General features: G+C 42.6%; 1 protein-coding gene across 1 annotated transcript; it reads right to left on the reverse strand.

The window, feature by feature from the left end:
• Positions 1-418: 418 nt before the first annotated feature.
• On the reverse strand, positions 419-12,846 carry LOC131981865 (BTB/POZ domain-containing protein KCTD16-like). Its single transcript, XM_059346367.1, has 2 exons — positions 11,985-12,846; positions 419-1,664 (listed from the first exon to the last, which is right to left on the reverse strand). Exons 1-2 carry the CDS (start codon positions 12,805-12,807, stop codon positions 1,213-1,215), a joined length of 1,275 nt encoding a protein of 424 aa, XP_059202350.1. The 5' UTR covers positions 12,808-12,846; the 3' UTR covers positions 419-1,212.
• Between the last annotated feature and the right edge of the window lie 2,815 nt (positions 12,847-15,661).

Here is a 15,661-nt window from a genome sequence, read left to right on the forward strand (position 1 = left end):
ACTATAGGTTTCCGAGGTCTAGAGAGATTGGTAAAGGCTATCTTTGCAGTTCAATTTGCAAAAGAACGAAGGGAAATTGACGTTTTTTAAATGCTGTATGAATGGTAAAAATCCCTTCAGCTCCCAGTAGAGGTTCTGTATACCAATTGAAATGAAGGGGCTACATGCAATTTATGGGGTGCCAATCATATAAGGTTAAGGGACCACTTTCAAAATCAACATGCCTGTTCCTCCCTGGTGAAATTTTACTGTAGGCTGTCATTGTTAGCTTTGTGGTTCCATGTTACTGTTGCCAATATCCTATCCTATATCATGCCCAAGATTGTCATAACCACGAGCTCACAAGTTCCATTTGAAATTAGATTTTCCATGTAAATCTCAATGTACTGAAGATCAAGAAGGTCAACTAAAAATAAATACAATTTGAACCCATTTATTATCTTTTTTGCACACTTACAATCAAGGATTAGTCAAATATCCATTGGCATTATATACTCTACCTACACAACATCATCTATCCAACACATAATGACAACATTGGACATAAAGTTTTACAATGGCAAACAGATCTAGGCAGTGCTTTCCTCATTTAAAATAGCCCCAGTCGTAACACACCGTTTTTACCCATCACACAAAACAGTGAATTTAAAGTTTGTTTGATATTGCATATTGATGCTAAGGGTGAAATGACATGCAGTGCCAATATTAAAGCCTACTATAAGTATATGTGTTATCAGTGGAGTATAGTGATATTCCATTGCTAACTCACAGCACCATATGGGTACATCCATTTTTAAAAACCAGCTCATGTGGGCAATTGCACATACAGTATGTGATAGGTTGATGACTTGAGATGATGTTGCCCCTGAGGTTGCTTTGTTGCTTCAACTAGTGATATAGTAGCTGTTCATACACTCCCGGCTCTCTGGAGCGAGAACAGGGTTTGTGATGTAAGCCCCAACAGGAGAAACCTGATTTACACATGTGCATATCATACACAACACTGTGCATACGTTACAAATCAACGACTCACACTGCCTTGTACTTTATGTGCTCAGCTAGTCATGCTGGCGGGAAAGTGGCCATAGTTTTATTTTTTTCTAATACAGTATGTGCCTTAGAGGGTGCAGTCTATTGCCTACGCAGTTAATACTCTTCATAGATGGTGACATGATACTACCATCTCTCTCTTCCTCTTCTTCACACTCTTATTTAGAGACGGTACTTCCTCAGGAGCTCTGATTGCCACATGTACTTCCTCTCTGGAAAGTGATCGGGAATCCTGATGCGCCGGAAGTCCTGGATACATTTCTCCAGCTCCTGCTCTGGAGTCATCTTTTCCTTGTTGGCTTTCCTCTTTGCGGCCTCTCGTTCTCGGACGCCGAAGGTTCTCACGCGGAGCATGTCCGTCTTGCGGCGCATCTCGGCCTGCTGCAGCATGTGAACTGGTCCTTTGGGCATAGGACGGTCCAGCGTCTGGATGTTGGGATGCCGGCTCACGGGGCCACGGATCACGGTCTCTTGAGGGGAGTTGGCTTCGGACTGGGTCTCGGAACAGGAGGTGGAGAGGTCATTGAAGGAGGTGCCGCTCTCTCCTTCACGCTCGCTTTTGTGGCTTTTGCAGCAGCAGTCACAGTGGGAGGACATCCACCTTGAAGGTCCACCTAGAAAACACACACACACAAACACATTTGTCATTTGTTTTGCAAACTCGCAGTCAATTCTCTGTTGCGGCGAGACCCTCTCTCATGCAGAAACTCATGTAAACTATGTCCCAGCTGTCTGTGTGGTGACAGATTCAAGCTGTAATCAAAAGAAACAGTTGCACTGATCAAGCAAATGCTGACAAATGCCTACACAGCAGTTTCAATGTCATACAAATATCTTTAAACGAATATCAGATGAGTGTGTGGGGGGGTATTTAAGGGGGTACAGATGTGAGAACATGCAAGTTATTGGCTTTGACATTTAATTGCTGGATTTCAAAGAGCTTGTGGGCTGTGCATATTGCTTCCTCTGATAAGGAGAGGCCCCAAAGCTTCGCACGGTTCAGTACGGCTCCCTAAAAGACCTTTCCCATTTCCCAAGGCAAAGCTTGTCTCAAAGCCAACACAATCTGCTTCGCCGTCGCAGTTTCTTATTAGAACTGTAACCTGGCTGCCGTGTATTAAGTAGGTGGTGTATTATTTTTGGGCTTTCAGATCACTTTGTTAAATAACTCCACAAGGTGCTTGAGGGAGGCAACAAAGTAGAAAAAGCAGGAAAACACCAGGTATAATTCATCTTGGGTGGTAACAGAACTGGGTCAGTGAATGAATAGATGTGCCTGCAGATGTCCTGACCTCCTGTCATGAAGTGTGGACAGGTAGTGAACCTGTTCCTATCGGAGGATTTTAGCAGTCTTCACTCTCCCACTTGTACCTATTTCTTATATCGTCTCACAGCCTCCTACACTGCTAATTATGAGCCAGAAATACTGTGCTGTACTGCCCGCTGGCTTGTGAAGTGTTCAAGTAAAGACAGTAAACACTGTAGCTGCCTTTATTTTCCAAAAATATCCTTGAACTATGCTCTCATTTAGATGTACTAACAGGTAGAAATGTGCAGTGTTGAAAGCTGCTGTGCTCTGTGTAATATAAACAAGAGTGTATGAGGAATAAACTAATGCACACAGACTCTTAAAAACCTCTTAATGGCTTTTTCCAATGTGATGATACAGACTCTATAGCAATGATATCTCACAGGGAGCAATAATTTGTCCATTACCTCTTTCCAGTGCATGCACCAATTTATACGGAACAGAGTTCAAGGGGGATTTTAACCTCTCTGCACACACTGTAATAATGACCTTATCTCTAGTGCGATGATTGCATTGAGCTGATAGTGAGAGAGTCACTAACAGCTTTTTAATGGCTAATCCATGAGTAAAGGGGCCAATCAGCGCACCAATTTCCCCCCACAGAAAATGAATCTAGCTGAATCCAGCAGACGAGCAGCACCAGGCAAATGGATGCAGGCGCTTTAGCGAGGAGGATCAAGAGGAGGGAGGCTGAGCATTGTTCCTAAATGGATGGATGGATGCTGTGGTCCAGAGGGGCAACCCATTTAGGAAACTAGCCAACACCCAATAATAGCATCATACAATTTTCAAGCCATGCAGGAGAATGAATTGTATTCAAGCTACTGACAGGCTGAGGTGCACCTGCATTTATACAATCATTTGTCTAAACGTGTACATCATGCCTATTATTCAAAAGTGTGTTTTGGGTGAAGTGGTGAAGCTTGTTGCCCCCTTCAGAGCCAAGACCGGAAACGACTAAGAGCCTTGACAGGAAACACAGTCATTCACATCACGGGTACATTTAAACAAGTGGGTGTTTGTAATACTCTCCGGTATCTTTTCAGGGAAGCCATTGATTGCATTGTGTTTTTTCTCAGATCTATATAGCCAGTCTAACAGATCATATTCCGAGCACATTAAAAGACTGGGGCTGGTCCTCAGAGTCAGGCTGTGTCTGCACTTCTCATAAATAACACAGAGAGAGGGAGTTGAGTTCGGCACAGAGGCATGCAGGCGTGTCACACAGGCTATCCTCAAACTCCTCTCCATCTCTAATGAAAGCAGGGATATTTGTCCTCGTGCCTGAGAGAGGTCAGAGGTTTATGGAAATTCAAACTGTCTGGAAATTGGATTAAAATTACAAGTTTTTACCCATTAAGAGGTTTTAAACGGCATAAAAGTAGGACACGGTGGGGGCTGAAGGCAGAGGGCTCTGACAAACTCAAATTCAAATGTCAGTGGCTTTCTTGCCAGACAGTGTGTTTGTTTTGATCTGTGCCTCTAAACTGACTCATCAAGGGTGTGTGATGATTATTTCTTTAACGGCAGAGCAGCGCTGTGCTTCACTCATGTAATCTGAGAGGCAAAAATAAATAAATAGAGAGGAACAAGAAAGACTCATCACTCAGCAATTTCATGTTGTTATTGCACATAACCAGGAGGCCATAACGCAATTTATTTCAGATTTGCACTCGGGTGACCCAAAGCTGTCTGCTTTTCAAATTCGAATCTCAGCAGTGATGTGAACTGTGCCCTCAATCTAAATAAATGAAAATAAGTTTTGAACACAACAGGGCACTTTACATCCAAGCTGTCAGAGTCAGACACAAAAAACAAATTAACTTTAGAATTTCTGGAATAGACATATTTGCTTTCTTTGACCAAACACAACAAAACCCTGTGAGGCTGAGTGGTGTGAATCATCTTCAAATGCTTCACTTGCTGCTTTGCAATAATATTCTCTGGCCAAGACTTTCGGCGTTGCACAAACAAAACAGGGAGAAAATATTTCAGAGACTCAGTCCTGATTAGTTTGGTGAAAAAAGGTATACTGGAGGTATTACAGACACGGTTTGGTCCAGGGGCCCAAAGAATCAGGGGCCCCTGTCCTTCACCTAGAAAATTGTCACTCAAAGAGGCATGTATCAAGGATGAAGAAATGGAAAATGACCACAACGAGACAAACATAAAACAGATAAAACAGCTACAAAGAGGCACAAAGCAACCTAAAAGGACACACAATGACAATAAAGCAATACAAACCCATCTACAAAGAGACACAAAAGGACCAAATAATACACAAAATGGTTACAATGATACACAAGGAAAAATTTCCAAAAAAAGATGCAAAATGACTACAAAAAGAGACAAAACAACTACAAAGAGAGACAGAATGACCAAATAATGAGCATTAAAGACATGGTATGACCACAAGGTGAGACAAAACCATAAAAAGATGCTCAGTGAATACAAAGACATGCAAACCAACCACAAAATGATGCGGAATAAACAAAGAAATTACCACAAAAAAAGCACAAAATTATCACAATAAGACACAAAACCACAAAAAATATGCATAAGGACTACAAAGCAACACAAGAAGTTAACAATAAAGAGGCAAGACCACCACAAAGTGTGAGTCTTGCTCCTCCGTATGTAGAAGAGGCTGTGGGGGCCTCTGCATGGCTTTGCCCAGGGGCCCGTTGTCGTATAATCCGCCCGTGTTTCTCTGGCAGGTTCAATATGCATATTCATGCAGCCAGCCAGGGAGTTAAGCTTCTATGAGTAGAGACGCTCTGATCTTAGACACACTCTCATTTTCTCCCCTATCCAGTTACACAAATATTTTTTACTCTGCCACTGCCTCAGGAGGAGGGTAGTTTACATGCTTGTTAGCTCACAAATTAGGCCAGCGTGTCCTTGCAGCAGAAAAAAGGCTTGTCTTGCAAAGGCAGTGACCGTCCTTACAGGGCGAGGGAAATCCATTTCACCAAGTATGCCTATATGCTGCAAAAGTATCACTTCAGCAGTTTGTGTGCAGCCTAACTGATGGCTACAGACATGCTCTATAATAATGTCTGTGATATCTGCATTGAATTGAATTTGTCAATATTAATTAGCTCCAGCCAGCCAGCTCTACTCTGCTGAGACAACCCTCATCAGCAGCAGTGATGGGAAAAAGCTGGAAAGGAATAGTCGGGGTGACCGAACAAGCTTTACATGATAATTCAAGGACGCTCTTACGCTCTCATAGTCCCATTACTGCCCTGGCCCAAATGATCCTGCGTTCCACGAGGAGAGTGACAGCTTCGTTGGCGGATTGTTAATGACAAGGGGGTGCTGTCCCCTCCCAGAGTCAGAGGGTGGCTGCCCCGCTGAGTGTCTCCCTGACAGAGAGATGAACAAGTAACTCAGACAGATTGAAATGTCTATATCAGCCTGTCCCTGTGGGCCTGTCCCCTGACCTAGAGCTGCACCCCTCCGCTGCACAAGCACTGACAAAGGAAGATGAGACCCGGAGAAAGCAAAGAAGGTGTCCTGAGTATTCACAGAGCTCTTGTCATGCACCAAAATGAAGCCTCGAGAGGCTGTAGGAAAGACATGGGCCGATTCTGGTCCTGTCAGGTGGATGATATTCAAGGTGTGACATATCAGAAAAAGAAAGCGGCAAGCGTCAGATCCTCTTTTAATTTCTCCATCACTGACTCAAAATGCTTAAATTAATGACGACACACTTTAACATATACATACAGTAGACTCACAAACACGCCTTTCTCTGGCCTGTTTGCCAAAACCTTACCAACGCAAGGGATATCCTGTCTTCAGAAAACTCTCGGTCCCGCCCACAATGTGAGCTCCACCATCCAAGTAGCCATTAAGGGTCTCTGAAGGGATCATTAAGGTGTTGGATGTCAGACGGTAAGAGCTGTTATACCTGTTCTCCAACAGCTACAGAGTGCAGAGGTAGCAGAACCAGGAATGAAAAAAAGATAATATTCAAATTGGGTCTGAAATATTGAAACTAATTTAACTGTATCTGTTCTTTTAAAGCAGTGAGGTCTAGGGAAACCCAGGGGGTCTGTGAAAGGCTTTCATATTCATTCATCATTTAAATGATCATGATACAAATTAATTTAATTTTATTTCATGGTTTAACAAATAATATTTTTATTTTAAAATATATAATAGTTCATGGATTATGTTCCAGTCTAACAGCTTTATAGCTCTTTGAATCTGCAGATATGTTAAATGCATGTCTGATATCTTTCCAAGGGCACAGTCAGTATTCAGGTGAATGTGGGCAGCACCAAATGGGGTCAAACACACACTTCTTGGTCGAAGTTGCGACTTCATCAGTCAAAATTCACCAAACCTGAACAAAGATGTGACATTACCACCAGAAGTGAATGATTTATGTTACTTTTTTGCATTTTTCCCCCACATAACTTAGAATATAGAACTATGAAAAAAAAGCTACCTCAAATTATTTCAATTGACTGAGTAAAGAAGCAAAGCTTTGTTTTGAAGGACCACACTGGAGGTTTTAAGCGTTTTATGTTTAGATTGATGGCGTACAGTTAATGCAGCCGTTGCTTCGACTCTTTTCAATATGGCAAATGCAAATTGCTTAATGTGGGCAATCCATCAAAGTCTATATTTAGTCTTTTTATTTGTCAAAATTACATTATCATCACTTGGTAATAAAGTTACTAGCAGGGACTATTTTGAAAACTCTCCTTGTTGGTGCGTTCAAGGGCATTCCCAACATCTGTGATTTGTGAGTCAGCAGTCAGTTCAGTGCAAGTTCATTTAAATATCCGTGAGATGATATGGAAACTGACTGCTGCAGAGAAATCAATATAAGAGCTTGTAGTGAGGGGGCTTTAACATTTGCTTGGAAATATAATAAGATGGGGATCTGTGGATGCTCTCCTGGGATTTTTTGGAGCGTCAAATGCTTTTTCTAACCCATTTTTGGCATTCTGGTGAATTTTTATGTAGCAATTTATGGTAGAAATATATTCATTTATGTAAAGGAAAACACAAAATTCTAAATCTGTTGAAGCAGAGCCTCAACATTACTTATTTCTGTTTTGTAGCGATTACAATCTTTGCTTTAAAGGTTTCAGATTTTACCACAACTTCTGTTTTACCAGAGACATTATTATGCCAGCGCGGTCTCACTCTTAACTCACTACATAGCAACACTGTGTCACAATGTACAAGGCACCCTTTAGCCTGTGTAACACACACCAGGCTTTCCATTAACTGTAATGTAAACCCATCCACAGCATAAATGACAAAATAAGAGTAGTGCATAGGTATCAGATGTGCAGGGCTGTGACAAAATGCCGGTATGGGACGAGTCGGGATGAGGAGGTGTTGTTTCTTCTAGGAGTCCCATTCCCCCCCTGAAATCTACGCCAATGGCTTGTAGTATTAAGATGTAGCAGCAAGATTTAGAAAACATACAGCAGTGAGGTGAAGAATACTATTCGTAGTCAATGATCTAAAACATGGAAAAACCACCAGCATGGTCATTCAGAATTCAGTGCATGAGGCCTCAAAGAATGATTGATTTCAAAAAATATATTTTGCTTCTGCATCTGCAGCTTTTCAATAAGCTCAGATTTACTCCCAAGGTGAGATTGTCTACTTGAACTGATGGAGTGCACAAGGTGCAGCAACTATTGTGAGAAATAATGGCACAAGCTCCCACCCGCACCTCACTTCTGACCATCTTTCTGCCCAGGTGCTCTTTAAGACGTATATGAGTTATTCATGGGAGCACCATCCATCTCTTGTAGGCACTGCCGATCCATCCAGACTCCATGCAGCCTCTCCGAGAGCTCGGGGACGGCCCAATCTTTGCCTCTATTACACCCGAGCAATTGATTACTTTCCCCCTCGACTCTCCCTGCCGCCTTGTGGCCATTGTTCAGGGGCCATTATGGCCACACATCATCTCATTCGCAGCCCAAATGAAGACTGCACACTTATATTAACAGCGCACACCTGGCAAGTATAATCATTCTCCATCTTTACTGTACGTGTCTCCCATTTTGACAAGGCATTTCTGCACAGCCCTCTCAGATGTGGAAAGATGAAACTGCCTCTGATGTTACCGGTCCCACTGTTCAATGATGATTTGCTCTGCCTCTGTGATGTGGAAGCAGCCATGTCAAAGCAGGTTATGGTATTATTGTGTCAACGACAACGGCTAATTTTCATCTGTTTTGAAACATGACTTATGCTTTAAAGTTGCCTTAAAGATAGGTTAGCATTTATCTTTCTAAATTGCATCTCCCTCATGCATGGCTGGAGACACTGGAAATATTTTGGGATCACAGATTGCTTTTTAATTAGCCAACACTCCCCTCTTTCCCCTGAGATAATAAGCAATAAGGAGACTCGTCCCAAACGCCAATTGGGAGGTTAGAGTTATTAATCACTACAGCAATAATGTTGTCACTGCCAATCGGAAAAAAACCCTAAATGTTCCTATCATGCTAATCGACCTACATGACAAATAATATAACAGGATCAGTGGCTACAGAAGCTGCCAATAAAAGAGAAAAAATTATGAAAAGTTAGTCATTATCTTAGGCTGTGAAATATATGAACGTCGTAGCATTGTTTATCTTCCAGTTTATCCAAAAAATAAGCAAAGTGGTGGAGTGTGGCGAGCTGAGGCTGCTAAATGAAACCTGAACGTGAAACATGCTTTTGGAGCCAGCCTCAAGTGGCCGTTTGAGGGACTGCAGTTTTTGGCTTCATTTTTCAGCCCTGGAGGATACTGCTTAGTCATGATGAAAAAAAAAGTTACAATTTTTATTAAGTCATTATTTTATTTTCTCCATTATAATTGTATTTTTTGTCTTAAAATTTGGACTTTTTGTCTTACAATTTTTACATCTTATAGTAGAATTTTGACCCTTTATGTCATACTTTTGAACTTAAACCCTTGCCTTTTTGTCTTTTTATAACACAACAAATCATTTTTGATATTTTGACTTACAATTTAGACATTTTATGTCATAATTTTTAAATGAATCTCATAATTTTGACATTTTATATAATCGCTGTGACATTTTATATCATAATTTTGACTTTTTATATCATAATTTTGACTTATTTCCATAATTTTGAACTCATCCCCTTGACCCTTGATCTTTTTATAACATCTCAAATTATTATATTTTAACTAAGAATTTACTCATACTCATAATTATGACATTTTATCTCATCATTTTTACTTGCTCCCTCATAGTTTTGACTTTTTACGCTGTCATTTTGAGTTTTTATCTCATTATTTTATACTATTTCATACCTTTGACTCTTTATGTTTATATAAGATCCCAATTCATTTACTATTTATCTCACAAACAAACAGTTCTCTGTCCCGTTCACTCTCTTGTTTGCTGGTTATAATTTTTTGAAATATTTCTCTCCGGTTCAGTTGTTTATTCAAAGGGTGAACAAGTCATACTAGGTCAAATGTGAATTATTCATCATGGCCATCAGGAGCAAAAACTCTTGTTCGTGATGGATGCTCGGACACTGTGGCCTCCTGCAGAGAGTGCCCTTTGCCTGAAAGAATCATTTGTTTTAGTCTGAGGAGAAACCAACAGCATATATCCTACTGAGCAGGAGTGGGTGACAATAATTGAGAGCAGAGTGTCTTAACTTCATGAGGGAACGAGTCCTCTGACTGTTTATACAGATGATACCACGGAGTAAAATGATGAATATCCACTGTTGGCAGTTTGGAAACTGGAGTCCACACTATTAGGCTACCGAGAGTCAGTGGAGCCTGTAGAAAACAACTGACGCATTTAACAAGAAGAGCAACATGGATGATGCTAAGGAACTGACAGGCTGGAAGAAAGTCTCTCAATTTATTTACTGCGCCGGATTGCTCTTTTTACACTCTGAGCAAACGCTCAGCCTCTCCGTTTCACTCCATATGAGCCTGTGATTGGATGGGAGGGGGGGTAAAAAGAGAGCAGTGAAACGTTCTGCTGAAAACAGCAAACAACAATAAAGCACATCTGTTCCGTGCCCACCCCAAAGGTGCACTTGTCTACATGCATTCTTAGTTTAGGACTACCTGCCCTAGGCCAGCCACTGTCCCACATTCAGAATCAGGTTACAGTATTAGTTCTGAAAGTGCGGGCCGCTGTGCTGCTGTGAAGCAAGGGCTCTCACGCATGTCTGCCTCTGATGTGTCTATCCATCATCCTGACTGGGCCTCTGTCTCCCAACTATATGTGTGTATTTCCTTCCACCCTCACCTTGTCTTCTCTCTTTTAATGAAAACCCACTCGCTCCCTCTTCTTCCGTGTCTTGCCACCAAACACTTTTTTTCTCCTCTCCGCTCCCTCAGACCCGATGAACTTTCCTGTCTGATACTTACTTTAATCTATTTTTGCTCCTCGCTCCCTCCCTCTCTCTCCCTTCTTTCTGCCTCAGTTCTTTCTCCCCATGGCCAGGTCTCATGCAACTTTTACTCCCTCATCCCGCCTGCTCAACCGCTCTCCCCTCCATCTGCTCGCCTCTCTCTCCTTCACTTATTCCCTCTCTTCCTGTCTGTCCCTTTTTTACTCTGCATCTTCTTTGCTTCCATGCAGTTTCTCCCCTTGTCTCCTTACCTCCTCTCACTGTCCCATGTCTTTGTCCTGGGGCAGTGTCTGTTAATGGGGATGGGGTGAACACCTACACCAGATGTTGCTGTGCTCCAGAAAGTTGAATGACTCAGGAAAATCCATATTGGCTTGCATGTTTGTGCGGGTCAAGGCAGACCCCTCTGTTATAATTAGCCTGTATTATCAACAATATTGGTGACTCATTAGCAAACCATATGTCTTGTCTTCCTCTGCCCACCCTCCTGCACCTCCAACCTCGACCCACCAACTGGGTTTTCTTCAGCACTTCCAAAGGGAGCCATTCAGAATAATGAACAAAGTGCCTTTTAACTGGCCATATGGTCCAACCCCTCCCACTGCAGAGAGTGGAATGAACCATATTTGCAGCTAATTAAGGCATTTGCTGATGAACAAACTTTGTCTTCAAGTGAAAAGCAGAGCTGATTCAAGAAAAAGTGAATGTGAATTTTTTTTTGCTGCCCACTGGTGCTATATTATTCATAACCCATCTGAATCTGAGCCATAACTCGTGTTTACGCATGACGCATGTGTACTTGAAGTGTAGCAGCATTTGTGACTCAACTCCCCTGAGGCCTGTGGGCAAGTTTGCTTCATATCTCGGCCCCAAAACTCAAGTTAAGAGTCAGCCACTGCAAGGGATGCAAAGATTTAAGAAGGATGTGCTGTTACCCGACCATGCCTCCTGGTGGTGTGAGCTAACACACACCAGTTCCTGCAGCTCGCATCTAAATCTAGAACATTAGAGACACATTGCATGGAAACTTTTGACACAATTTAATGAGAAAACGCTCTTTCTATTAGACATCATGCAACATCATTTACCAACAGCATGGATGTGGTTATACAGGAGAGGGAGGGGTACTTTGGTGTTGTCTGTGCTTAACGTTGCTCTTGTTATTGATTTATGTGGAGGGCGAAGCCACCAGTTTATGTCACATCACCTGTGAAGTACTGAGTAAGAATAAATCTTCACTCACGGTAGAAGATGTACTGTGCGTAATTGGACCAGACCCTGTCATCCGCGTAATGACCGACGGAGGACGCAGTCAGGGACGAATTGCAGGCCACAATGTGAAAGCCGCTCTCTGACAGCATGTCAAAAGCTCGCTCCAGGTGCCTGAACTTGAGGTAAAACCTGCAGGTGTAACGGTCCGGTGGTCTGTCCAAGTCCCTGTTCTCATTCAGGGCGTCTCCAAACACCTCTTTCGCCAAGCCGATCCTGCTGCTGATGAAGATCCTCGGTAACTTTTTGGCCTTGACATCGATTTGACTTTCCCTGCCTCCCCCAGCGCAAGCGCCTCTGAAAGCGACCGTGATGTAGCCGTACCTCCTGTCCAGAGAGTAAGAGGGGTAAAACCTCTGGTCGCTGCCCTGCGACGCGTCATCAAAATCACTGTAACACAAGTCGTCTGGAAAGAGTTTGGAATCCTCGGAAGACAAAAGTTTGGCTAAATCTGGCAGCTGGAAGTATTCCGCCTCTCTTTTCAACCTTCCTCTCTCCGGGAAGTGGTCAGGGAGGACAACTTGCTTGTCTCTAAGGTAATCCAACACATACCGGAACAGAAAGCCATCTCTGTCAATAAAATAACGTCCTCTGAGGTCCCGGGACAAGTCATTTGAGGACCCCTTCTTGTTAGAGAAAAGCTTCCCAAGTAAGGAATTTGGAAAGCTTGTCAAGGTGGCGTGGCGAGTGTAATACACCTGTCCACCCACGTTCAGCTCAATAACATCCGATGGAGGATTTTGCACCGAACCTTGCTCTTTTGCAGGTTGCGTTTTGCAGTTTTCGCTCAGTGCCATTGTTTTCAGAGCACGAAATGAGTCTCGATCACGGAGCGCAAACGTCCCAGAAGTTCAGGGTGTGGGGTGTAGCTGCATGGTGCTGATGCCCTCAGACCCAAAGCATAGTCTTGAATCAAGCTGCAGTCCTTGCATCCAGTGTCTCATGACAAACAATCCCAAGGTGTGCCTACAGTATATCCTTTAACCCCATGCGTAAATGTGCCTGCCACGGTGCATCCTTTTTCTGAATAGAATTGATTATTAACCAGTGAGGGCATCATGTTACACACATCCAGTGCGATGGCTCATCACTGTGACTTCAAAGAAATACAATCTTCACTCTAATATTTCCCACCATCAAAAATTTTAAAAAGTAAAACCCTTTTTCTCTCTTGTATTTAAGTTTTCTGTGATAAAACTGCTTCGTCTTGGCTTCTGGTTCAGTCAGTGCAATATCAAGTGAAGAATATGCGTGCGTCCCATCATCCTGCTCCTAAGCGTCGCTCCTGACAACTGGGATGCTGAAACGTGCTCCGAGGTTGCTCACTGAGAGGAGGATGGAAGTGGGACTCCAGTGCGCACCCATCTCTCCAAACTGCTGAGTGCGGAAACGTTTGGTCCGGCAGAAGCTTTCAGATAATGTTGCTCCAAGCAGTGCAAGAGAGAGAGAGAAAGAGAGAGAGAGAATCGTCCCATGAAGTAATGTCTTACATCATCTTAAAGGAAAATGACATTTGCAGACGATCGACATAAAGCGGGCTGATGTGGGTGCATCTGTGCAGTTTTTCATGAAATTGTGATGTAGCCACGGGCGGCGTGCAGCTGGCGGAGAGGATTCAGGTCTAATGCAGTTTTAACATCCAGCGTTGCGGATTTTAATCCCTTCTTCTGAGTCTTCACAGAGGCTTTCGCATTTACATTTAACGCTTTTAGCTGACGCGCTTATCCCGAGAGAGACGGGTGAGGGGTTAGGTCCCATGCAGTGTCTTGCTCAGAGACTCATCGGCAGTGACAGCTGCGCGAGCTGCTGATCTACAGGACACTTCTTTAACTCCTCTTTCATGAAATGAAATAAACTTAATGGCAGTTCTGCATCAGACTGAACCTTCAGTCAGTAGTATCACTTCTCACAGCCAGAACACTGTGGCTGAATATGAAAATTGATCTCTTCCTCATCGATTTGACCGAGTGAATTCCTATTTCAGGACCACGGACAGATCTCAGCCTGCTCCAAGTCTCAGCTGCTTCATGCTTCTCTCACATAAACTGATATTGCAGGAAAACTGTGCACTCATTAATATATCTTATTTTTACATAATCATGAGTGCTTAATGAGCTTAAATATGAGGCACATTTTACCCAACAAAGTGCATCTTCCATGCAGTTTTCCCAGCTATGCTTGTGGGGAAAAACTCACAACCCTCATTACTGAGTCATATTTTTTTTTTTTTGGATTATAGTAGCAGGAGGACAGGGGTCTGTGTATTATTGCTCAGGGCCTGTTCAGTGAATTTGTCATAGAGCCATCAGTATACTCAACAGTGACGCCAAGTACTGTAGGGCGGAAAATCCAGTTTGGAAGAAGTGAAATGCAAGGCTGAGTTTAAGGCTTGACAATGCATGTCATCATCTATATACGCAGTTATATGTAGGTCACAAGCTAGAGTGGCATGTGAGCTATGTAGCAAAGGATTTATGCGGATGTTTACCTGAAAATGTGCATTCAAAGGTGCATGATCACCTGGATCTGTGAGGCTTGGAGGCCTGTTTGTTTTATATATGAAGCATAAGGTTCCTTATGTCCTCCAGGGCATCACATGCAGCATGTTCACTGATCTGAGACTGTCTCATGTTTGCTTTTCAGCTTGTTTATTTTTTTCTGTTTTGAAGCCATGTTGTAATAAATCAGAGACTTTTTATTGCTGCAGTGCTGAGAGAAGGCGTTGATGATGGGAGCGCACCCTTGACTCGTGGTTTTGAGGAGGCAGCGGTCACGCTTTACCCTGTTAATTCAGAGTATATTGTGCTGGAGAGGGGTTGCTAAGCAGCCACAGGGGACTGAGTGGGATTCAAACAGTGGGGATTTAGAGCTACAGTGAGCATACCACTGATCTCTTTTTCTATGATGTGAGCTTTCGCTGCTTACATTATGCTTAATTTTGTAATGTTTTGTGGATTACGTGACCCCAACAGTGGAGTGTAGAGAGAAAAACTATTTAATATCATTAGAAAGTGACAATATAGATCATTCAGTGCAAATTTTGCTTGCTTAAATTCATATTTATAGATGTGAGTATCTCTGGTATTGGACTTGTGTAGCAAAAGATTTGGAGCTCATTTGCGTTCCCTTGCTTAGGGATGATTCTCTTCCCATATGTGCTATAAACCCTGTTTCTTATTCATCTCACTCATCCTCCTATTAGAGCCAATTTCCCAGCCTCCTGTCTTCACTTTATTTCCTGTTCGTGCGCTACTCTCTGGTTAGATTCTATCTTTTGGAAAGGGTTGAATTTCATGCAACTTCAGCATGAATAATGTAAGACAATATGGGTCCCAGCTGAGCGTGAAGTAAGAAAATCTGTATGTGCTGTAACATTAAATTGTGGATTTTGCAAGCTCATGCATTGTTTTCTACAGTGTGGCCCAGGCTAATGTACCAACAACTTAAACAGTTTTCGGGCAGGTCAGGATGTGTACAAAATACATCTGCTGAGAAAGAAATGGTTTAAAAATGAATTTCTAATTTCAGACAGACAGACTGTTCTTCACCTTTGGTGTCCATTGTTCCTGCGGTGTGTAATTTTGTAAACAAGCCAGTGAATTTGCTGCCATAGAAAATCTTTCAATGCAGCCTTGAAAGCTGCAACTAATA

The sequence above is a fragment of the Centropristis striata genome, chromosome 12, assembly GCF_030273125.1.
Source record: "Centropristis striata isolate RG_2023a ecotype Rhode Island chromosome 12, C.striata_1.0, whole genome shotgun sequence".
NCBI lineage: Eukaryota > Metazoa > Chordata > Actinopteri > Perciformes > Serranidae > Centropristis > Centropristis striata.